The sequence below is a fragment of the Lithobates pipiens genome, unplaced genomic scaffold (assembly GCF_037356315.1).
Source record: "Lithobates pipiens isolate NorthernLeopardFrog02 unplaced genomic scaffold, aLitPip1_a1.2 Scaffold_13, whole genome shotgun sequence".
In the NCBI taxonomy this organism is placed as follows: domain Eukaryota; kingdom Metazoa; phylum Chordata; class Amphibia; order Anura; family Ranidae; genus Lithobates; species Lithobates pipiens.
In genome coordinates this window covers 187296369-187321993 of record NW_027507718.1, presented here as the reverse complement: position 1 = coordinate 187321993, position 25625 = coordinate 187296369, and the positions used below count along the sequence as shown (strand labels likewise).

The window sequence follows — 25625 nt, the reverse complement described above, 5'->3', positions numbered from 1 at the left end:
ACAACTGTCCCCGAGCCACCCCCATCAAATCATTTTCTGCAGCTATTTCCTTTTGTACCACCCCCTCCCTTTAGAATGTAAGCTCTACGAGTTGGGCCCTCCCGTACCTTGTGTTGAACTGTACTGTAATTGTGTTGTCCCCCCTATAAATTGTAAAGCGCTGCGTAAACTGTTGGCGCTATATAAAATTGTGTATAAGAATAATAATAATAATTTAATAAAACCCAACTGATTCCAGCAAAAAAAAAAAAAAAATCTTACTCTGAGAACTCTCCACAGATCCAAGCAGCTGCATAAAGAACTTCACATATTCCATTACGTTGAGTGTTGCTGGCTAGAAGGTGGGCATTATCAAGCAACGTGGCCATCTGAGAAACAGCAAAATTCCTAATCGCCTTCACTCTAATGGCAACATCAAGCATCTGAGCAGCTATAAGGTGGCCATGACGTGTTCCCTCCAGACGTGTGAGCTCTACCAGAATGCTAATATACCTATAAAAAAGAGATAAGACCGATGACGCACATGGCTCCATCTTGTCAACAAAAAGAAAAGAGAAAATGCGTCAAACACATTTTCTTATAAACATTGCTTACCACTCAAAATTGGTAATATACTGGTAATTGGATTGACTGCATATATCAATAATTTTTGTCAGTAATTCATCTCTGTAGGCAGTTCCTTCAGCTTTGTCAACATGGATCATCAACTTCTTCACAATCTCCATCAGATTCTTTTTCGACACCTGTACAAAGACATTAAAAACACCAAAAAACTTAAAGCGGTAGTAAACCCACTGAAATTTTTTATTTTTTCATACTTATAAGGGAAAAGGCATAATGAGCTAGTATGCACTGCATACTAGCTCATTATGAAATACTTGCCTTAGAACGAGGCCCCGACATCTCGTCCGATACACGCCGAGGGAGCTGACATGTTCCCTTGGCGTGTCTTCCGGATATCGCAGCTCCGGCGCTGTGAGTGGTAGCGACACTGTCACTCACGCATGCAAGATTTCTGTCCGGCAGGGACCGGCGTCTGCCAGGCTTCCAGCCGAGAAACCCCTGTGCGCATGCAACGCTGCAGTCAGCGGCTCATTGCCAGGGGAATATCTCCTAAACCATACAGGTTTGGGAGATATTGTTTTTACCTACAAGTAAGCCTCATTATAGGCTTACCTACAGGTAAGCCTTATTTACATATTTTGCAGAAGGAGAATGAGAGAGTACGTTTTCGCGAAAATGCTCAAATGCGTGTGCAAGAGGCCTTAACAATAATTGTTTTAAACCTGCAAAAGTAATCTGCTGTTTTTTTTCAACAGCATAATAAATATCAGTGCCAACTCATCAACTCAGTCCCTGTAACACCACAATGGTGGTCCTGTGCTATATAACTATGCATTTGAGCAGACAATGTATACAAGCCAAACTGGCCCATAGCTAAATGCACAGCTGAAATTCATATATGTTAAATGATTTATCTTCAAAAATTTAAAGGACTTGTACCGTATTTTTCGCACTATAAGGCGCACCTAAAAGCCTTATATTTTCCTCCAGATCAGCCGTGCGCCTTATAAGCGGTGCGCCTTATGTGTGCACGGAGTTCCAAAATAAAAAAAAAATCAAATCAAATCAAATCATTTCCCTCTCTGACACAGGGACGTATGCTGGCAGGGATAAACCAATCAGAGAACATTGCTGAAATCCGGCATCATTGCTGAACAGCCACCTGGCAACGAGACTGACAATGAGGAGAGGGAACCTGGCATGCTTGATGGCGAAATTGCCCAGCTGTTCAATTCAGATACAGAAGATGAGGACTTTGATGGATTTGTGGGAGAAGATTGATTAACAAATAATGTGAGTGGTATTGTTAAATAGTGGAATAAAGTACAAGTGAACTCACTGTTTTGCTTCCATTACCTTTTTTTTATAGAGTGTATTGTTTAGCATGCGCCTTATAATGCAGTGCGCCTTATTTATGGGTCAAGTACAGAAATAGTACCCGTAATTGAGACTGCGCTTTATAATCCGGTGCGCCTTATAGTGCGAAAAATACGGTAATTCATATCAGACAGTCTTGAGAGTTTCACCTCCCTGCTATACATATTCCTGTACTATTTCCTGGTTTAGATTCAGTTTCCTTAGTCACATGTAACTACACTGGACAGTGATAATCCTAGTTTATGTGGCCTAAAACTCAATTGAAGCCTCAAGTTTTTATGGTTTATTTACTGGTTATGCCGTTAGGCTGTATACCAAAGATTTTTTAATTATATTTTTTTTTTAGTGTTTCTTACTGTTAGAAGCTGCTTGCATCAGCTGCACACTTAAAGTGGAGGGCCGGTTATAAAAAAAAAAAAAAAAAAGTCAGCAGCTGCAAACACTGCAGCTGCTGACTTAATAAACACACTCACCTGTCCAGGGCGCCCGCGATGTCGGCCGCCCGAGGCCGACCCGTCCCTCGGCTCTCGGGTCCCGGCGCCGCCATCCCTTGTAAGGGAAACAGGCAGCAGAGCCTTATGGCTTTGCTGCCCGTTTCCTACTGCGCATGCGCGAGTCCCGCAGCTACTGCGCATGCGCGAGTCCCGCAGCGCTTTCTGAATGGGACGCGCTGTGTTCTGGAACACACAGTTCCCAGAACACAGCGCGACTCATTACCCAGAAGACGCCGCGACGAAGACAGAAGATCTCCGCGGAGGAGGAAGAGGAAGATTAGGAGAAAGTGCCTAGCAACAGGCATTTCTGGTAAGTAAAAAAAAAAAATTTTTTTCATTTTTTTTTTTTTTAGATTTTTTGTAATTTTTAACATTTTTTTGTTTTTCAGGGTGGCCCTCCCCTTTAAGAGCCGGACTGCTGCTCTCACACAAGAGGACATTAGTCTGGGTCTCCAACAATCTGACACAGCAGACAGCACAGTGCTCCAATTAGCAGAGTTGTTGATGGTATCACAATACAGGGACTGCAAGACTGCTTGTGACCTGGAACAAAGCGCTCTGCGTGAAAGCAATGGCCTGGTAAACCAGTGTGCTACCAAGCCAGGTACTTGGTAAGAAACTCCATAACACAAAAACATTCCTAGATTGGTTTTACTAAATGTAGGCTTTTCTTAAAGTTAAAAGGATAAGTCCAGCCAAAGCTTGTCTGGCTGGGCTTCTCCTATGGGTCATAGGAGTGCAATTTGTTTTGCACTCCTGTGACCAGTTTTCAGCAGAGAGTGGTCTGAAGTACCGCTCTCTGCTGACATCACAGAAATCAGTCCAGGCATCGCATAATCCCGACAATGTATCCATCATATGTATATCATATCATATAATCAATAAAAAGATATTAAACAAAAAAAACAAGGAAAAATTAGATTCTTCAATTAGGGTGAGGTAATCGATAAAACAAAAAACACTGAACTACATTTGTTATCTCAGACATCTTAAAGTTGATCTCGGGAAAGGAATATTTTTAGATAATGTAAAAGGTCCTTTTTTACCTTAAACTAAAATCATTAGCTCTTTTCATAGAGTTCTGCTTCTTCTAAATCGGTGCTCAATCCTGCTATGTCATCCTGACTTCCTTTTTACAAGACTGGTGGTATAGATTCCTTCATTTCCTCTGGCTACCAGTCTTATAACTTCCCCTCATTAGTCCTATGTTAGAGCAAGCAGGATCTCATCACACTGCTCCCAGTCTGACCTGTCCCCTTGCATTGTGCTGTTCGGTAACACGACAGGAGACTTTCTAATCTGTCCCACCAACCATGACCTCAGATTGCATTTCTGCTTATTCACAAAAGCTATTCCCATGCATTCATGGGAAATGAAGTTTGCAATCCCTCTGCTGCGCTGAGAGTGGATGCGACTTACCTGCGACGTACCTGCTTCTCTAATCCCTCCTCTGGCTCCGAGCCAGCACAGTTTAAGGCCCCTTTCACTCTTATGTGACTTTTCCTGCAACTTTGGACATCAGAGTCACATGACAAGTCATACCCCACGATTCCCAATGATAAGCATTCATATCTTAGCAACAAGATGTTTTCTCATATGCATATTGAAAGCTGCAAATGTGACATTTTGCAGATATCGTGGGAGTTGAGCTTTAAATAACCTCCTTTCATTTGCTCATGGTAACCTATAGATTATCAGTAGATTTTTCATCAACACTGCCTTGTGCTTCACATTCAATGGAATTTTAATAGCACATACTGTATAAGATTTCCTTACCATGCCATAGAGTAAATCCAGGGCTCGCAGCCTTATGGACTCGTCTTTATCATCAAGACACTGCAAGATGAGGTCCTTGTGAGACTGCACAGATTTGGGATGGGTCTTCAAGATTTTGGACATAGCCAGCAACCCCAAATACTTCACTGTCAACAAACACAAGACTATAAGCTTGAATAGAAGGCTATGGACTAAATTTAATTGACCGTGCTTTAATTTCACTTACAATTTTGGTCCGAGTCTTCAATAAGAATCCTTAACTTCTGAACACAGAGCTACAAAAGAATAGAATGGTTAGAATACCTTTCTGCTATAACTGTAAGGCACAATATTTGGATTTCTTTTTACAAATTGAAAAATTCAAACTTAGCCTACAGGAGCATAAATACAAAAAAAAGTGTTAGTAAAGCAAGGCTGCGGGTCTATAGCTTTTAAAAATCTAAATGCCATCTGAAAAAATGCTTCAAGTATTAGCAGAATGGGGAGAACAACAATTAGGTAAATTTACCTGAATACTGGCACTGTGATTAGGCATCCCAGATGATAAGGATATTAAAACTATGGGTAAGCAAAACAAACATGTTAGGGGAAAATTACATGTACACAATGTTACAGTAAAGCATGAATTAAAAAAGCATTTTTAAATGTCAAAAATAGTTATTTGGATGGCTATACTAATTGTTAAGCTACTGCACCTACATACAAAAAGTGATACTTTTAAAATTAACCTGTGCTTAGCCGATGGCAAAGTAAATCTGCAGGTTCACTTCAATGCCATACCAGCAAGCACATAACCCACCTTCATTTCACTCCACTTTCCCTTCATTCTGCTACTGGAAGCAAAGACAGGAAACCCCGTGTAAGCCTCAAGTTCTATATTAGAGCCTATACAGAGTTGATGACATTAATTCTGTCCACTGTGGCAGCACTGCCTGCCATTAAAATGACCCTTTCTTTAACCTGCTTAAGCAAAAGCACAAGTTCTCTTTAAAGAATTGCTGCCATGAAAGATTAAATAGAAGAGTTCATTAGTATACTTTCGCTTTGGGAAAGCTTGTTCCCAGTCATTCTGGTGCATGGACTTAAATGAAGTCCAAGCTGCTGACCAGGAACAAGTATCAAAAAAATAAAAAATAAAGTTGTTCTGACAATTTTCCAACATTCATTTTAGACTGACTGAAAAATACACAGAAGACAGAGCAATTAATCTAGCATTCTTTAGCTCGAAGACTGCAAGATCAGGACCCCATAATTCCCCCTCGCACAACAATCATGCATGAGGGGAATCACCCTAGTGTGATTTCTCCTGCGTCTATCCTAAGGCCAGGCACAACAATGAAGATGTCATTCTCTTTTGTGCCTATTCTCATTAATTCAACAAGGTGCAGTGCAATTATTAAAAAGGTGCAAGTGCCTTTTTTGGTGCTGCACAGTGTGCTTTTTGGGAGCACACTCAAGGCACATGTAAAAATGCATGTAAATGCATATTTTGGCAGGGTTTGAGTTTAATACCCAGTCTCCTACATAAAAACGTACAACGCATCTAAAACCTATGGGAAAACCCCCGGTTAGGTTCGCAGCAGAACATGCAAATAGGCAAAAAATTTGTTTGAACATGCGAACACCGTTAAAGTCTATGGGACACGAACATGAAAAATCAAAAGTGCTAATTTCAAAGGCTTATATGCAAGTAAGGGCCGGTTCACACAGCGAGGCGAGGCGAGGCGACACGGCTCGCCTCGCCTCGCTCCCGCAAGTCGCCCCCATTCAGTACTATGGAACCGTTCTGAGAGGAGCGACTCGAGTCGCTCCGACTCAGAAAAAAGGTTCCTGTACTACTTCGGGGCGACTTCGGGGGCGACTTGCATTGACTTCTATACAGAAGTCCTCTGCAAGTCGCCGCTGAGCTCCCCGCAGGTCGCGGCGAGGTAAGTCGGAGACGCCTCGCCGCGCCTCGCTGTGTGAACCGGCCCTTATTGTCATAAAGTGTTTGGGGACCTGGGTCCTGCCCCAGGGGACATGTATCAATGCAAAAATAAATACGATTTTTGTACTCACCGTAAAATCCTTTTCTCTGCAATTCACCGACCGACACAGCTCTTCTCTGTAACTAAATGGGTTGTTAGCACCATCACTGGAGAAACTAGGCAAGTTGTAATACAACACTTCAGAACTTTTAGTTCCGTCCATGGGGCAAACCCTAGGGCACAACCCCACAGCCTGCTCATGGCAGAACTCAGTATGTCAACAAGCAGTAAAACGTAAAGAGAAAAAGGAGGTGCGGGTGCTGTGTCGGCCAGTGAATTACAGAGAAAAGGATTTTACGGCGAGTACAAAAATCCTATTTTCTCTTATATTCACTAACCAACACAGCTCCTCTCTAACTAAATGGGACGTCCCCAAGCAATACCAAACGAGGGGTGGGAAAAACAGCATTAAAACTTCATCCACCATGGCAAGTAGGAACTAGTGAAACTAAACCCACAAAAAAAAAAAAAAAAAAGTGTATGGAAAAAAACACCATCACATAACCGGGTATTCTCAACAGGAGAGATCCCCAATACCGCAACCATTTGCGTAAGTAATGCAACAGTGCATTAACAAAACAGTACTGCGTTTTTATCGAAAAACCAGGAAAAAAAATCTCAATTGCATATATAATTGCAACTAACGGCCGCCTGCAAAACTTTGCAGCCAAAACAAGCATCAGCCGATGTACTGACGTCTACCTTGTAGAACGTAATAAATGTATGGACAGACGACCAGGTCTCCGCCTTACACACCTGAGCGACGGACGCTTGGTTTCGAAAGGCCCAAGACGTTCCGATTGCCCTTGTAGAGTGGGCCGTGACCGGAAAGGGGGGGCACCTGCCCCTTCAAGGCATAGGCTTGTACTACAAGCTGTCTGATCCACCTGGAAATGGTGGCCGACGAGACCGCCATACCCTTCTTTGGACCAGCCACCGAAAAACAGCCAGTCTGACTTCTGAAAGGGAGCCGTGGCAGACAAATACACCTTCAGAGCCCAAACCAAGTCGAGAGCGTGAAGGGCCACCTCTTTGCTGCTTTCGGCTTAGGACACAACAATGGTAATACAATGTCCTCGTTGATATGAAAAGCCAAGACCACCTTCGGTAGAAAGGACGGTTGCGGACGCAACATCACCTTATCCCTGTGGATGACCAGATAAGGCGACTTGCAGAACAAGGCTGGCCGATGTGATGGCCACTAGAAAGACCACTTTCTGGGAAAGAGTCAACAGTGGAATATCTCCTTGGCTTCCACTCTGCGAAGCAGACGTGGCAACAGATTTAGTGGAGGAAAAGCGTAGATCAGCTGGTACTGATCCCACGGAGCCATCAGCACGTCTCCCCATGGATCTCTTGTCCTGGACACAAACCTTGGCACCTTCCGATTGAGACGGGAGGCCAATCGATACACATCTGGTGTGCCCCACTTCAGGTACAGCAGTCTGAATATCTCCGGATGCAATGCCCATTCTCCTGGGTTCAGCATCTGTCGACTCAGTCCGCCTGACAATTTTCCACCCCTGGGATGTAAATGGCCGCCAGGGCCAGTACGTCTTGCTTTGCCCACCGAAGTATGTAAGCGACCTCCCGAGCAGCGACTGAGCTTCTTGTTCCACCTTGGCGATTTACGTACGCCACAGCCGTGGCGTTGTCCGACTGTATCCTGACCGGACGCCCTTGAAGAATCATCGACCATGTGTGGAGGCACAGCCTGATCGCGCTCAATTTGAGCAGATTGGTCAGCGGAAGAATCCGAGTTGCCGATCAGAGGCCCTGAGCTGACTGAACCCCCATCACTCCACCCCAGCCGGATAGACTGGTGTCCGTAGTGATCACTGTCCATTTCAGAGGAAGGAACAATTTTCCGGACTGAATCACCGGGGACCTCAACCACCAGATCAGAGAGTCCCTGACTGGCTGGCTCACCTGGATCTGCCGATCCAGGGACAACTGAGATTTGTCTCATTTCAACAAGATCTCCTTCTGCAGTACTCTGGTGTGGAACTGGGCATAAGGTACTGCCATCTAAGGAGGCTACCATGAGTCCCAGTACTCGTATGCAAAAACGGAGCGATGACCACTTGCGGTTCATCAGTAGTTTGACCGCAGATCCGAGAGTCTGCAATTTGTCTGAAGGGAGAAAAACTCTCGCTTCCCTGGAGTCCAATAGCATACCTTCCAGACGCTGGGTCGGCGCAATCACCGACTTCTTTAGGTTCAACAGCCACCCAAATGCTTGCAGAGTCTGCATGGTGACCGCCACATCCTCCTCTAATTCTGAGGCGGAAGATGCTCTCAGGAGGAGATCGTCCTGGTAGCCCATGATCGCGATCCCACGTTGTCGCAGCAACGCCAATACTGGAGCCAAAACTTTGGCAAAGACGGGGGGGGGGGGGGGGGGGGCAAGGCCAAAGGGAAGAGCCACAAATTGATAGTGGGCTTCCCCGACTGCCTAACGCAGAAATTTTTTATGCCGAAGGCATATGGGTATGTGCAGGTACACATCCTAGATGTCTAAGGACGCCAGGGAGTCCCCTTGATGGAGTGCAGCGACTACTGAGCAAACTGATTCAGTTTTGAACCTCTGCACTTTTACAAAGTGATTGAGGGCTTTTAAGTCCAAGATCAGATGTACCCCTTCCTTCTTGGGAACCACAAACAGATTTGAGTAGAATCCCTGGAAGCATTTCGAGTCTGGAACCCCGATTCAAAAAGTCCCTCACCGCCCCTAACAGGGCCTCCCGGCGAACCGGGGATATGGGTATGCTGGAGGGGAAGAATCTGTTTGGCGGCCAAGAGAAACTCTCTTGTAGCCTGTGGAAATCAGGTCGCAGACCCATTGGTCGGATAACCGGGAGGACAACCGGGCTGCAAACTCCCGAAGGCGACCCCTCATCCAAGACATGGGTGGGGCCAAACTTTCATGCGGTAGCACTTTTGTTCGCAGGCTTGCGGTTCCAGGGACATTTTTGACCGTCCGTGGGCGTCCTGTCGGGCTGGGGACGTTTTGTCGAAGCACCGGGTGGCCGAAAAAGCCGCTTGTGAGTGGTAAGAGGGCCCTTGGCTGCGATGTGGCTCCTTAGCCTTCCTTGCCTGTGGTAGTAGAATATTCTTACCACCAGTGGCATTTTTAATAATGTCACCTAACGAGGCTCCAAAGAGCCGGTCGCCAAGGAAGGGAAGTTCCGTCAGGGCTTTCTTGGATGCCTGGTCAGCAGACCAGCATTTGAGCCAAATCAGGCGCCTCAGCACTACAGCTGACACTGAAGCCCCAGGGGCCGCTCTTTAGCACCTTTCTAGCCACGTACCGCCTCTATCTTGGCAACGAACGAATTGAGGACCACTGTAAGGGTGTCCATAGGGCCCACGCAGTCCGCAGGTGACCCGGTTGCAATGCCTGGATTTCGGTGGAAGAAACACCAGTTTCTGAAGCCATGCTGACCCTACCCTGTCTGCCACCCGAAGGGGACAGTGACAGTCCCACCCTCCTGCTGCCGCTGGCTGAGGAGCTCTAACCCGCTGGACTCACTACCCTGGGCCATTCCACGCTGTATTACCGCAATGCCTGGTGGTCCCCAGCACTCCCAGATGCAGAGATAGCTGAAAACTGTGTCGGTGGCCGGTCGTACGATCGCTGAACAATTGATGGGCAATCAAACACACGTTCAAAATACAGGATAACCTTCCCAGCACCCTGTGATGACCAAACAGCAAGTAGAGGGTCCAGGGGCAGCTGCTAGAGCACAAAAATGTAGTCTGGCTACAAAAAAATGGCCGCCGTTCTCAATAGGGAATCACCAGGAAAATGGCCGACTGAAGCCAGTCTGACCCTTGCCCATACTTAAAATGGCCGCTGAACAGTGCTATGGGGGACTAGGGAGAACATGTGGCAGGCACAGCGCTGCACCAACACAGGGGCATGACTACACAGGCATCCAGCGGGACTAAGCTTCAGGACCCAGGCATAAGCCCAGACACACACTGCTCAGCACATGTAGGGAGGAGGGAGTTAGGGACAGGAGAGAGAAGAGAAGGGGGTGAGGGGGGACCCCCCGAATCGACCTCCCAGGGAATGCCCAGCTGCTTCACCCTGCCAAGCAGGGAGAACTGTACTTGCCAGTCCTGAAGCTGGGAGACATTCCATGGTAGTCAACTCCTGATCAGTACAGGAAGACTACTGGCCTCGGCATACTGTGACGCAGACATCAGCAGCCCAGTCATATGTACTCCCCGGAGCATAAAGCTCACCGAGCTGAGGTATGTCGTGGCCTGCCGAGCCTTAGCTGCGACCTGCACACGCTCAATGGCTGGACTGGGGAGACTACAAGGATAAGTGAACCAGCCTATCACCCAGCCGGCTGTTGATAGAAGATCACAGGATCATTCATCTAGCGCAAAAAGCCAAGCTTCTGCATCAAAAAAACCCGAACCTATGGGCCCGCAGTGTTCCTAGGTCTATCTCCTTCACTAGGCAAGAACAAACTGAGTTCTGCCTGAGCAGGCTGTGGGGTTGTGCCCTAGGGACTGCCCCATGGGCGGAACTAAAATTTCTGAAGTGTTGTATTACAACTTGCCTAGTATCCCCAGTGATAGGGCTAACAACCCATTTAGTTACAGAGAGGAGCTGTGTCGGTCGGTGAATATAAGACATTTTTTTCAAGAACAGTGATTTTAATAATGCTTAAAGTGAAACAATAAAAGGGGAACCTCAAACCAAAATTTAAAAAAAAAAATTGCATGGGGGTCCCCCCAAATTCCATGCCAGGGCCTTATCTAAGCACGCAACCTGGCAGGCCACAGGAAAAGCCCACCCCACCACCCCAAACCATACCAGGCCACATGCCCTCAACATGGGGAAGGGTGCTTTGGGGTAGCCAAAGCCATGTTTATGGGTACAAGGGCCTCATCCCCACAACCCTTGCTCGGTGGTTGTTGGGGTCTGCAGGTGCGGGGGCTTATCAGAATCTGGAAGCCCCCTTTAACAAGGGGACCCCCAGATCCCGGCCTCACCCCGTGTGGTACCATTTAAAAAAAAAAAAAAAGTGTGAAGATGGTAAATATGACATGACACGGCTTGGGACAAGTAGTTTATTAAAAATAAATAAAACTGTCCCACGTAGTAGTTTTCTTCTCTTGCTCCGTCGACGGAGAGAGAAATAAAAAAACGAGACCGACCAGCCTCCATGGGAGGCACTCGCCGTAAAGACCATCCTCTCAGATGACAGCTCTTTTATAACTGAGGACGGGGCCACATGGTGACATCACCGAGTGACTCCGACCCCCCCACCCGACGCACGGGGACATCCCTTTGGCTTTCCCGTAGCGTTAGAGGGGGCAGGGCCACACGGACGGTCATCACAGCAGCTAGCCGGTCGCGTTTTTTCCTTTCTTTTTCGCTCCGTCGGCGGAGCAAGAGAAGACGACTTTGTGGGACAGTTTTATTTTTTTAATAAAAGATTTGTCCTAAGCCGTGTTATGTCAAATTACCCAATTTCACACTTTTTGTGAAATGGTAGGGGTACATTTGTACCCAGTTACCACTTGACACAGGGGAGGGAGGCCCGGGATCTGGGGGTCCCCTTGTTAAAAGGGGCTTCCAGATTCCGATAAGCACCCCACCCGCAGACCCCCACAACCACTGGGAAAGGGTTGTGGGGATGAGGCCCTTGTCATCAACAACACCCTTCCCCATGTTGAGAGCATGTGGCCTGGTATGGCTTGGGGGGCTGAGGGTAGGGGGCGCTCTCTCGCCCCCCCCTTTTCCTGCGGCCTGCCAGGTTGCGTGCTCGGGCAAGGGGTCTGGTATGGATTTTGAAGGGGGGGACTCCTCATTTTTATTTTTGGCGCAGGGTTCCCCTTAATATCCATACCAGACCTGGTATCGAATTTGGGGGGAGCCCCAGGCAATTTTTTTTTTTTTTTTTTTTTTTTTTTTACATTTTTGGTTTGGAGTTCCCCTTAATATTCATACCAGACCCAAAAGGGCCTGGTGATGGACTGTGGGGGAATCCCATACCATTTTTCTTTTTTCAATGACTTGTGTATTGCCGGGACCAAAAGTTCATTACAGCTGTGAATACTTTAAAATTACTTTTTTTCCTTTAAAAGGTGTCATTTTGCTTTCGGACTGTTCTAAAAGCGGAAAACATGCGCCACTTTACAGGCATACTATAGACACCCCCAGGTACGAAATTTAAAAGGAATATTTCACTTTTAATGTTTCACTTTAAAGCGGGAGTCCGCCGGGAGTTCCGTGTTTTTTTTTTTTTTCAAAAGCCAGCAGCTACAAATACTGCAGCTGCTGACTTTTAAAATAATGACACTTACCCGCCCAGCACGCCCACGATGTCGGCACCCGAAGCCGATCTCTCGATCGTCTCTCGGGTGCTGCCGTCGCCATCTTGGGTATGGGAATCAGGAAGTGGAGCCTTTCGGCTTCATTTCCCGGTTCCCTACTGCGCATGCGCGAGTCGCGCTGTGCAAAAAGGATGGTCCCCGCTGTCTCTGGGATCCCTGTGTTTCCCAGCAGGCAGCGGGGGACTTTCGGAAAGGGGCGTACCTTCTGCAGAATCTACGCCGGAAGTGGGTGCAGATGCCTGTACTGTACAGGTACCTGCATCCCCCTCCCCCCTGAAAGGTGCCAATTGTGGCGCCGGAGGGGGGGAGGATTCCAATGAGCGGAAGGTCCACTTTAGGGTGGACCTCCGCTTTAAGCATTATTAAAATCACTGCTCCTTAAAAAAAAAAAAAAAAAAATAACACGTCAGTTTTTAAGGGCCGGGTCACACTATTGCGATGCAGACATTGCATGTAATGCACAGCGTATTGCTGTTCACATTACATGCAATGTCTGTGCTGGTGCAATGTCAGCCATACAGACAATATGGCTGACATCGCACAGCATTTGGTGCAAACAGGCAGAGGACACTTTTTTCAGTTTGGACCAGAATCGTATCGCACGTGTGTTCACACATATGCGATCCAATTCATGTCCGAACTCTCAGTTCGCAGTGCGATACGTGAGCTGAAATGGGGGTGTTAACATATGACACTCCCCAGCAGTTCGCATGTGGCAGGGTACAATGCGGGAACCCACAGTTGATTCGCAGGGTTCTTACATCACAATAGTGTGAACCGGACCTAAAACTTTTTTTTTTTTGCATTGACACGTCCCCTGGAGCAAGACCCAGGTCCAAAAACACTTTTTATGACAATACCATGCATATATGCCTATAAAAATAGCACTTTTGATTTCTCACAGAAACTTTGAAAGGGTTTTACGCAGCTTTCGAATTTGCTGCAAACACCCCAAATTGTTCACTATTTGCCGAACACCCGATGTTTGAGTCAAACTTACGTTCGACTCGAACATTGGGCTCATCACTAATCTTGATTAATGTTCCCGAGTCCTGAGATTGACTCCATATATCACTAGGAAAGTATCCGATTCACAAAGTACAATGCAAGGATGTAGATATTAACTGCTACAGGTACAGATACCAAGACCTAACCTTGTCCCTGCACAGCCTGGGTGCTGGCTCTGTGTGTAGAGCACATGTAATAGGGGAAATCCGGACAGCCACACTCCAGTAAAAAAATGTCTTTATTGGATAAAATTAGCCCATACAGCAATCAAGGACAGTGGATAAATCATCTAACACATTTCACTCCCCTTATTGGTGCTTAGTCAATTCAAGGATATGATGCTAAATAGAGAAGTACTTTAGTACAACTGAACCGTGATGTGGCACTTAAGCCTCATACACACTATGAGAAAACCGGATGAAAAACGACGCTTTCGATGCAATCGTGCGATAAACTCATTGTACGGTCTCATGCACACAGGGCATTAGAAAAAAAAAACAACAACAACCTGCAAAGCCACTACCAACGTCAGGGCAAAAGCGGCTGTAAAATTCTGCTTTTAGTAGCTTCTTGCATTGGCGTTCAAGCACGTTTAAGCCACGCTAGCTTTTAGCAGGGTTTATAATCAAATCCCTAGGATTTGAATAGAAGTTTTACCAGAAGTCCTCTCATGTTGATCCAACTTGCAGTGCAGTTTGTGCACTCAGGATCTTGAAGGGGAACCCTCAACAAAATGGAAAAAAAAAAAAAAAAACTGGCGTGGAGACCAACCTCAAAATCCATACAAGACCCTTATCGCAGCACGCAGCCCGGCAGGACTTTATCAGTCCACCTACCCTCAACATAGTCTGCGATTTTCCCACCTGACTCCTCTTCATACCCTCTGGTAACTGCAAAGACTCCACTCTTAAACACTGCACTATATTGCCTAACTGAACTTTAATTCTGCCTTACTAGGAATTTGAAACTACTGTCTATACTGCCAATCCCTTCACTGGTTTCCCCTACACCATGGTGTAAAATTCAAAATGCTAACCATAACATACAAAGCCATCCATAACACTGCCCCCACCTACATCACCAATCTCATCTGCAGATATCGCCCAAATTGTCCCCTCCGTTCCTCCCAGGACCTCCTGCTTTCTAGCTCTCGTTACCTCCTCTCATACTCGTCTTCAAGACTTCTCCAGAGCCTCTCCCATCCTCTGGAACTCCCTGCCCCAGTCTGTCCGATCAGCCCCTACCCTGTCCACCTTTAGGAGATCCCTGAAAACTCATTTATTCAGGGAAGCCTATCCCACACCCACCTAACAACCGTCCCCGAGCCACCTGCATCAAATCATTCTCTGCAGCTACCTTTTGTACCACCACCCCCTCCCTTTAGAATGTAAGCTCTACGAGCAGGGCCCCTCCTGTACCTTTTGTATTGTACTGTAATTGTGTTGTCCCCCCATATACATTGTAAAGCGCTGCATAAACTATTGGAGTTATATAAATCCTTAATAATAATAATAATAATAATAATAATAATAATAATAGGGGGAAGGCATCATGTTCATGAGGACAAGGGCCTCTTCCAGACAACCCTGGTGGATGGTTGTCAGGGTCTGCGGGTGGGGGGGGGGGGGGGGCTTATCGGAATCTGGTAGCCTAATTTTAACAAGCCCCCAGATACCAGCCCACCACCCTATATGAAGGAGTACGGGGGTACATTGTACCCCTACCAATTCACCCCCCCAAAAAAAAAAAAAAGTGTCAAAAGAGTACATTTTTGAACCAGATCCGGTGTCTCTTCTCCCTCCGGCGCAGTCTTCATCCTCTGCCGGGTCAACCCAATTCACCGGGTCTCCTCCCTCGACGCTCTCTCCTGCTGTAATGCTAGGACTGCTGTGTGCCAATACTTATAAAGCCATGGGGCTGGGCCACCCGGTGATGTCATCTGGAGGCCCTCTTCAAGAGCCTCAGTGTACAAATCGCACGTTGGATCATCATGATCCAACTTCTGGTGCGACTTCTATTCAAATCAATGGTCTCACATAGGGAACCATTGATTTTGATAAAAAAAAAAAAAAAAATGCTTGACGAGGCTTAGCATAGTTGTATCCGGCGTTAAGCCATGTTTAACAGCTTTTACCACATCAGACTTTTTTTTACAGCTGTAACGCCGGTTCTCAGAACATGCTGGAATCAAAAGCTCCCTTATGGAGCCAGACCTTCTGGAGATAAAGTCTTGATAATGTTTATTCCAATATGACTATGTATAAAACAGTGAGTGCTAACGTGTTTCAGCAGGAGCCTTGTTTTTTGAACGTGCTGACACTGGGTTTTTTTTTCAGCTTGAAGATGCCTATGCCACTTTCTCCTAAAAGCCTGTGTGTGCATGGACATATAGAATAAAATAGAGGCGATTTTAAGATGGAAAAAAAAAAAAAAAAAAAAAAAACTGGACGGGACTTAAAGTGGTTGTAAACCCTTACAAACCACTTTGACCTACAGGTAAGCCTAGATTAAGGCTTACCTGTAGCTCCAAGAAATATCTCCTAAACCTGTACGGTTAGGAGATATTTACAAAAAGACAGGCACCGCTGTCTAGGGCGCAGGCGCACTGAGCCGGCCGCAGATCATTGCGATATGCCGCTCATGTCGGCTTCCGTCTGCATGTGCGGGATTGACGTCATCGCTTCTCCGGCAAATCACAGCGCCGGAGCAGCGAGACCCGCAAGTCACTCCGGGATACATGGCAGCAGCGAAGATGAAGACGGAGGACCGCTTCGGGGGCTTCGTTCTCAGGTAAGTTCTTCATAATGAGCTAGTATGCTATGCATACTAGCTCATTATGCCTTTGCCTTGCAGGTTGCCTTTTTTTTCCTATAGCCTTTACTTCCTCTTTAAAGCAGCTGTAAAAACACCCTGTGTGCATGTGGCCTAACACCACAGCTTTCGTCTGAAATTTTCTGAAGAGACAAAACACAAAAAAAATTCTCTTACGATACCAGATTGTACAATTTTTGTTTAATTAGTAATGTTTTCATCCAAAAATAAACTACAAATACATAGCATCACTTACAAACCTGTTTGTTTTCGATATGGAGACTAGCATGCAAAAAAAACAAAAAAAGAAGGACGATCATTCGTCCGATAATCTCATTGTGTGTACTAGGCTTTAACCATGTATCCTATATTTTTACTATGTAGGGCAAAAGAAAAAGTTCTCTTTAATACTTTGGTTACCCACTTATAAGCTTCTTTAGTCACTCCCCCATAACTCTGTTCAGCTATCAGGGAAGAAGAAACGCAGTCCTGCTTAAGCCTGTTCTAGTGGTTGTTTAAACTGGGCGAGGGACTCTCTCTGCCTCCATGTAATAGCACTGGCACAAGTGATATTAAATGGAGTGAATCATATGCTCTTCCATACCTGGATACATCAAGGATTTTCTTGACTCCCAGCACCTGAATGGAGTGGCCAAGGTGAGTTTATGCTTTCCCCTTAGCCCATCTTCCTGCCTCAATTCTGTTCTACCTCTTGCTGATCTTTCCCTTCCTGCCCGCACTCTCCCATCCCAAGAAGCACAGTTCAAATTACCACTGCTAAATGATTCCCATCATTGTGCTTGGATCCATATAAAAACTCGACCCTGTTCGCCTTCTGTCTTAGGGTTTTCTTTGTTCTACAAGTAAAAAATGTGATGGTTTTCAACCAACACCATCTTGCCAATCAATGCTGTAACAATATAAGATACTAGCATTGCCAGTTTTAACGGTTACAAAGCAAAAATATAATGTTTAAAAAAAAAAAAAAAAAAAAAAAAAAAAAACACAAGGAAAACCCATAGTGTTTGCCCTATACGGGCAAAGCATAAGTTTGTTTTTAACACAAGATTTTTATGTCTTATTACAAGTTGAAATGTGCAACACCAGACAAAGTCTTTGAAAGGAATGGGAGCACTCCAAGGGCACAAAATAATTTTATGACCCTGGGAGTCAGCATCCTGCAAGACTTACTCTGCTGAGAAGGTGCCTGAATAAAAGGACAAGTAGCTGCATTTTCTTAAAATGCAGAGTTCACCACTGGTCAAATAAGCTGTGTCAGGAATTCGCTGCCAGTGCATCCAGGAGCAGCGGAATTTTAGCAGTAAAAAAAACTTGAGCAATAAATTTCAATGGCCAGAATAAAACATAATTCTGGCAAACGAAATGAATTAACAACCACGCGTTTGACATCTGTAAATGTGCCTAAACACAGCACACACTTTTACAAGCATCAGGAATTTTTTCTGCCACAAACGCTGCTGCCAGGAGGAAAGGCTTTTTGGAGGGTTTGAAAAATGTCTGGTGTGCATGACTCCTTATTTCTTTTACTCAGTGGTATCAATTTCATGTTCAATTCACTTACCTGCTATTACAGTATTTACACATTCATAGAGCAAGGACATTGCAGATGTGCTGTTTAGGAAAGAGGAAAAAAAAAAAAATACAATTATTTACTTTAGGCATATATATGTGACCTTGGATTGTGGGCTCCTTGAGGGTAGGGACAGATGTGAGTGTGCAATGTACAGGGATAGGCACAATTGTAGACACTCACTCAGGTTTAACTGGATGGACTGGTGTCTTTATTCAACCTTACTATGTAACTATATATGGAAAACTGTGAGCCAGAGTAAAGCAATGAGTATGTGTACTTTGCACATAAGCTCAAACTTCAGCTTTTTATGATCCTAGACCTACTTTGATATATTTACCTAATTTAGGGTGTTTGTATTCTTCCTAACAGTGAATTCAAAAAGTATCCCAATGCTGCTGGTGAGGAGGTCAAAATAGGAGAAGCACTTTTGAGGCAGGCAGCTCCCCTTTCTGCCTAGTGACACTGTCATTGATCAGCTCTCCCTGTAATCTGGAGCGCTGATCAGTGACCTGTCACACAGTCCCCCCCACAGTTAGAACCACTCCCTAGGACACACTTCACTGCCAGTGACATTTTTACAGTAATCAATTACATTTTTTTTAGCATTGATCGCTGTATTAATGCCAATGGTCCCAAAAATGTGTCAAAATTGTCCGATGTGTCAGTCATGTCGCAGTCACAATAAAATTAATAAAAATGCCATTAAAACTATCCCCTATTTTGCAGACGCTATAACTTTTGCACAAACCAATCAAACGCTTATTGCGATTTCTTTTACCAAATATATGTAGAAGAATAAGTATCGGCCTAAACTGAGGAAAAAAAAAATTATTTTTATATTTTTTGGGTATGTTTATTATAGCAAAAAGTAAAAAAAATGCATTTTTTTCAAAATTGTAGCCAATTTTTGTTTATAGTGCAAAAAATAAAAACCGCAGAGGTGATCAAATACCACCAAAAGAAAGCTCCGTTTGTGGGGAAAAAAGGACGCCAATTTTGTTTGGGAGCCACGTTGCACAATTGTCAGTTAAAGTGACGCAGTGCCGAATTGCAAAAAGTGCTCTGGTTAGGAAGGGAGTAAATTCTTCCAGGGCTGAAGTGGTTAAACAATATTTAGTACTTTTGCTCAAGACAAACTAAAAAAAGTAAGCAAAAAGGTTGGACAAAACTACCTGTGTATTAAGTTGGTCAGAGGTTCAATAAGCTTCTTTCCCAGTCGTGGTTCCAAGGGAGTCAGAGCACCAAACTAAAAGCAGAAGAGCAGAAGAAAATACAAGATCAATTATATATATATATATATATATATATATATATATATATATATATATATATATATATATATATATATATATATATATATATATATATATATATATATAAGCATAAGAGAGAGAGAGAGAACTATAGCGATAGATAGCTAGAGCTCTATATAAAGCTCTAGCTATCAGCTTACCAGCCCTTAGATGTGTTAAGGAATCTAATGTACATAATGATAATCAGAAAATGTCTATTTGCTTATGTGTATACATGTTCTTTACTTGTTATGTAGTATACAGATTGGCTCTCTGTTCGGAGTTTAAAATGGCACTTGTACCCTACATCCCACGCGTTAGAAGAATGCATTTGAGATAACAGAAACAGCTTCAACCGAACTTCAAGCATCAAGTTTCTTAATTTCTCTCATATTTTAACCAATAAGATGTACCAATTAGACTGACATAGCAATGACGTATCCTTCTGTATAAAATATCAACACCGCCCACCAATAAATCAGAATTTAGAAGTAGCCGAGCTGAACGCGTCTCAGAGAGTGTTTACTTCTAATGTGCATGCACATTTATACTTTTTAATTAGAAATAGCAGCAGATAAACTAGTTTGTAGTTCTTTATACATTTCAGATGTAGTGGCTGCATTCATCTTTGCTTGCGCCCTCCCCCTACATTTTCACTTTCTAATCCTGCCATTAACATACTTTGCTGTCCTAGGGTTAAAACACTCCCTCATTGTACCGTGTCTATCAAGACAGAAAGAACGTTAGGCCTTCAGAACATTGGGAAAGGGGGGTTTTGGACACAGAGGTGGACTAAGCAAGCTTGAGATATTGCTGCACAGCCCACAGGAATTTACCGACTAGATTTGGGGGGAATCAACAGGTATTTCTGCACTCATCAAGCAACTATAACAAATATTAAGGCCATATTTAATAGGCCAAAAAAAGAACCAAATAAGAGAAGTTAGATGTTAGGGTTGGCATACACTTAAAGTGGTTGTAAAGGCAGAAGGTTTTTTTTATCTTAATGTTGCCCCCCTAATACTTACCTGATCTCCCTCTGATACAGCGCTGCTGCCCGAGAAACTCGGCCGCCCGGGACTCTCTATCCTCATTGGCTGAGACAGCATCGAAGTGCCATTGGCTCCCACTGCTGTCAAATTCAGTAAACAAATGAGGAGAGAGGGGGGGCGGGGCCGGCCTGTGGCTCCCTGTCTGAATGGCTACACGGAGCTATGGCTCAGGGGGGACTCAATGGGAGGGAGGGAGGGGGCTAGGAGCGCCAGCAAAAGACGCAAGAAGGAAGGGGGGGGGGGGGGATGATCAGGGCTGCTCTGTGCAAAACCACTGCACAGAGCAGGTAAGCATTAGATTTTTTTTTTTTTTTTTTTAAATAGCAAAAGGAAACTTTAGTCACTGTAAAGACAACTTGATTTTTAATTACAGAACTTTTCAACAAATCACATGAACTACGGTGTCACTGAAATGTTGATGTAATTGCACTAGAAATAAAATGGAAAGAGACAGAGCTGTAATAGCCAAAATAACGGGAGTATACTCTGTACCCACAGAAGGCATGTTTCCTCGGATAAAACAAATGCACATAGGTACTATTATGTTACCTTAACTTTAAAGGCAAGTTTAAAAGTCAAAAGGGTGCCCTCAGCACGTTAGTAATGTAATAACCAAGCACTCCCCAGATGTCTGTTCCTAAAGGGTGTAGCATGCCAAATGGTTTGTTATACACAAGCAATTTTATGCACACTTGAGGGAGCAGGTCCTACAATAACACGTTCCTTCCATGACATTAATGACTATATTGACAGCATAAGAGGTGCAAAGTATAAGTGCCAGATGCACCACTTCCCTAGTACGTATGTGTATGCAATCCAAGCAGTAATTTTCAACCCATAATAAAATTTAAGGGCCACTGTCACAAGAAATATTTTATTGTGTTAACTATGTGCGTTTAATGTACAGAGAGTGGTATAGTAGTTGGGAAAAACTTCAACATTGCCAGAGGCACTTACAATGGTCACCTTGTATTTACATGGTTTAGCTCTTAAAGCAGAACAATGCTCACCTCAGCTCCAGCGATGCGGTAGGTCTCCAACCTCCACAACCTGCCTCTGACATTATCAGGTAGGTGGATTCTGGGTCTCGATCGCTGGGTGCTGCAATTGGCTGGGCAAGGATGATATCCCACATGCAAGGAAGTTCAGTTAGACTCAGCATTGGCAAATTTGTACCGTGAACTACGCATGCTTGGCTCACTGTACAAGGGTGGACAGTCAGGTAAGTAGCTTTAAGGCAAAAGAGACAAAACATGTCTTATCTGCATTAAAAATCTTGCCTGTCCACCAATTTTATTTCCTAGAAAATTATTTGAAGCTGCTTAGGGACCCTTTGGCAGGGTTATAATTTGACCCAACTTATTCTGGACAAAATGTAGAAAAATAAATAAAATGTTAAAAGACATGCTAGTTAAAAATATGCATACTGACTGCTAGCATAGCATTCATTAACCAATACAGTATATTTATCAGAACGCAATACTTCACTTCATGATCATAGCCCTTTAATGATCTTTTCTATCCACTTACATTTATCGTGTTACTAAAGCCGTTTCTTAGGATCTGTATAATTTTATAAAATAACTTAGCAAGGTCTAGTGTTCAACATGCACCAAGGAAAAACAGTTTTCTGAAAGCAGAAGCCCTGGAGAATAAGACAGTGGCAGTTGAATATATATTTTTTTATATTGCTTGATATCTGCCCAGTTTTTTTTATGAAATGCAAACGTTATAGAAACAAACACACTCATTTTAAAGCGCAACTGGTCGTTGTGGAGAAGCAGCGATCTCTGCAGAGATTCAAACCATTCAAGAGTTCTGGCTTTGACCCAGCAGGAAGCATGTGCTTTGCTAATTGCAAAACTAGAAGTCTGATTAAGCTCAGGCTATGTCAGGCCACCACTGATTTCACACAGAGAGCAATGGTCCTTCTCTGCAGCATGCTATTAGGTGACGGGTTTTTATACTTATACTGTGGCTGCATTCTAATGAAAAATATGTTTTTCCCCAGCTTTCCCCAGAATTTTAACTGCATGCCGATCAGCCGCCGCAGTTGTACTGTGGCAGCATGGATCGGCTGTGCGAATCGCTGTTATGCTATGTCGGTAGCATTAACGGGCACTAGGGGGGTGCTTGCATGCCGGAGGCGCACACCCCCACTCGCTCCCCAAGCCGATGCGAGTGACCGGCGGTCTCGATCGCTGCCGGGCTCCCGTGATCGCTCGGAGCACACAGAGAATCGGCAGCTGTATGTGTAAACACACATTTTCCGGTTCTCTGAGCAGGGAACTGACAGATCGTCTGTTCATACATAGTATGAACAGCGATCTGTTAGTTTCCCTGCACAGTTCCATCCACCCTTCAATTAGAACACAAAATAGGATACATATTAATCCCTCCCCTGCCCCCTAGTGTTAACCCCTTCACTGCCAGTGACATTTTTACAGTAATCAATGCAATTTTAAGCGCACTGATCGCTGTATTAATGCCAATGGTCCCAAAAAATTTGTCAAAATTGTCCGACATGTCTGCCATAATCATAATAAAAAAAAAATCGCTGATCGCCGCCATTACTAGTAAAAAAAATAAAAATATATATATATATATATATATATATATATATATATATATATATATATATATATATATATATATATATATATATATATATATATAAATGCCATAATTCTACCCCCTATTCTGTAGACCCTATAACTTTTGCGCAAACCAATCAATATATACACTTAATTGCGGGGGATTTATTTTTACCAAAAATATGCAGAAGAAGAATACTTATAGGTCTAAACAGAGGAAATATATTTATTTTTATTTTTTTGGGGGGAGGGGTATTTATTTTAGCAAAAAGTTAAAAATAATGTGTTTTTTTCAAAATTGGCACTTTTTTTTGTTTATAGCGCAAAAAATAAAAATCGCAGAGGTGATCAAATACAACCAAAAGAAAGCTCCATTTGTGGGGAAAAGGACAATTTTGTTTGGGAGCCACATCGCATGACCGTGCAATTGTGAGTTAAAGCGATGCAGTGCTGAATCGCAAAAAGTGGTCTGGTCTTTAGCCAGCCAAATGGTCTGGGGCTTAAGTGGTTAATGCACCTAGAAAGTATACGGCTGACTTAAAACAGAAAATTCCACACTCACTTTCTCATGTGAAGAGAAGGAGTTAAAATGGATAGCTAAAAATAGAGATTTCAAATGAGTAACTCAACAGCCTCCTTTTATTTTGCACTCAAGGTGAGGTGTAAATTTAACACCTAGTGTAAAAGCTGTAAATTGGAAGAAATAAGAAAAAAGGAGAAATATACTTTAATGCTTACCAATTTGATGATTTTAATTAGAACCCAGTTGTTCGTAGATGAGGTCATGAGTTTAAAGAATAAGGGGGCCAAGGACAGGTAATTTTTAGGGTTTCGACGTGCAAGTTCACAAATAACGTTCACTGCAGCAGACTGAACCCCTGATAATAAAAATGACAGATCACTTGCAAACATCTATAAATACTGGCAGCTGTAAAGAGAAAAAAAAAAGCAGGCAGATTAAATGCTTACCAGGGTCAGGGTCCTCTAGTTTCTCTTTGAGTCTTGGGAATGCTGGACGTAAAGACTCTGGGTATTTCAGAAAAACTTTATACATTATCAAAACTGCCTTTTTCCTGATGTACGGCTTTGTATGGGACATCTGTAGTGATCACAATATATTTCAGTTAAGTATTCTTGGAAGCCTTTTTAAATAATCACATTACATAGTTAGTCAAGCTGAATAAAAGATACAAGTCCATCTATTTCAACCAATATACAATCCCATATACACAATCCTTCACCCTCAACTGATCCAGAGGAAGGTGAAAAACCCCAGCAAAGCATGATGCAATTAGCTCCAGCAAGGGAAAAAATTCCTTCCTGATCCCTCAAGGTTCAACTTTACCTATAAAATGTTAGTACTCAGTGAAATTATGTACATTTACATAATCTTTGGCAACCAGCTCTATCCTCAGCATGCTGATAAGGAGCCAAGATATATCAAAAAGACTACATAGAATGGCTTGACATTCATTTTACCAAGGGACTTTAGTTCCACTTCATAGAAAAACAGACCCCTGTCACGGACGTAAAAACGTGCAAATTAACGCAGAGAAAAAAACAAGCACTCTTATTTAAGGATTACTGCCATTTTTCCTTTCTATAAACAACTTATCAACTTGAATCATGCCATTGAACCTACTAGCAAGTTTGAATACTCTAGAAGAGTCCATAGCAAAGCTCCTCGTCTCGTTGAATATCAGCCCTCCTGTACTGGAAGTGTCTAACTACTCTCTGTGCTGGCTAAGCTTATTTTTACATTCCTTCCCTCACCTCCCTACATTACTTTTGTTATGTGGAGAGGAGTAAAAGGAGAATACTTTAAGCTGTCACTTCAGTAACAGCACAGAGTTGGCTTGGGCTACTGACATCACATTCAAGATGGTGGCACCCAGCAATAGTCTCAGCCACCCACAGATTGTAGAATTAGAGGATGGAGCACCATTATGAGGTCTTTTGGTGAACTGAAGCTGGACAGGAAATTATTATTTTTTTTATATTTTTTTAGTGCGATATATATATTTGTGAATGGAACAAGTAGCTTTGTGAATGGAGGCCACAGTGTTATATTCAGGGTATTTAAAGTCATCTTCATTTATCAGGTTGTCATAAAATTATGTCAGAACAGTTTCCTGAGAGCAAGAAAACTCTAAACTTCATTGTACATGTTTATTGTGACCTTCTTTCTGCTAGCAGGAATGAAACATCAGATTATGCTGCAATGTCCTTGGTTCATAGAGGAACAGAACAGGGGAAGTTGTGCCCAAAAAGGCAAGCAGGAGCAAAGGAATAATCACTAGTACTGCCTGTGGTCTTCCCTGCAGTAATGTCAACAGCCCAAGCAGACTCAAGACTGTTACTCAGCACAGGAAATAAATTGGACACTCCCAAAAGAGGAAAGGGCCAAGACATCCAAGGAGGGAAAGGGCTGTATTAGGGAACTGTCTTTTCTTAAAAAAAAAAAAAAAATAGATCTGTAGCATTTTCAGAGCAACAAGTCAATAAAAAATTTTTATGCACTAAAGCATTTAAAATGACTCGATCTTTCTGTGCTTTTACCTGCAATATTTAGGTCAGTGACAAGGTCTCTTTCAAGCCATTTTTAGATTACAGTTTGCTTAAAACTCCAGCAATAAGGTACTGAATTCTGAATGAGTGTGCTTATAGCGTTAGATA

The 25625-nt window shown here is 43.6% G+C and overlaps 1 protein-coding gene across 4 annotated transcripts in view; it reads right to left on the bottom strand.

Annotated features, from left to right (window-relative positions):
• The window catches only part of AP3D1 (adaptor related protein complex 3 subunit delta 1), a 167653-nt gene that overhangs the window by 111577 nt on the left and 30451 nt on the right, over positions 1 to 25625 (bottom strand). For all 4 annotated transcript variants that reach the window (XM_077475978.1, XM_077475979.1, XM_077475980.1 and 1 more), the window contains exons 6-14: positions 23919 to 24048; positions 23688 to 23827; positions 19184 to 19257; positions 18000 to 18049; positions 4720 to 4769; positions 4438 to 4486; positions 4212 to 4357; positions 595 to 743; positions 262 to 492 (exon numbers count right to left, since the gene is read on the bottom strand). In XM_077475978.1, the coding sequence (XP_077332104.1) occupies positions 262 to 492; positions 595 to 743; positions 4212 to 4357; positions 4438 to 4486; positions 4720 to 4769; positions 18000 to 18049; positions 19184 to 19257; positions 23688 to 23827; positions 23919 to 24048 (1019 nt within the window). The remainder of the gene's footprint in view (positions 1 to 261; positions 493 to 594; positions 744 to 4211; positions 4358 to 4437; positions 4487 to 4719; positions 4770 to 17999; positions 18050 to 19183; positions 19258 to 23687; positions 23828 to 23918; positions 24049 to 25625) is intronic.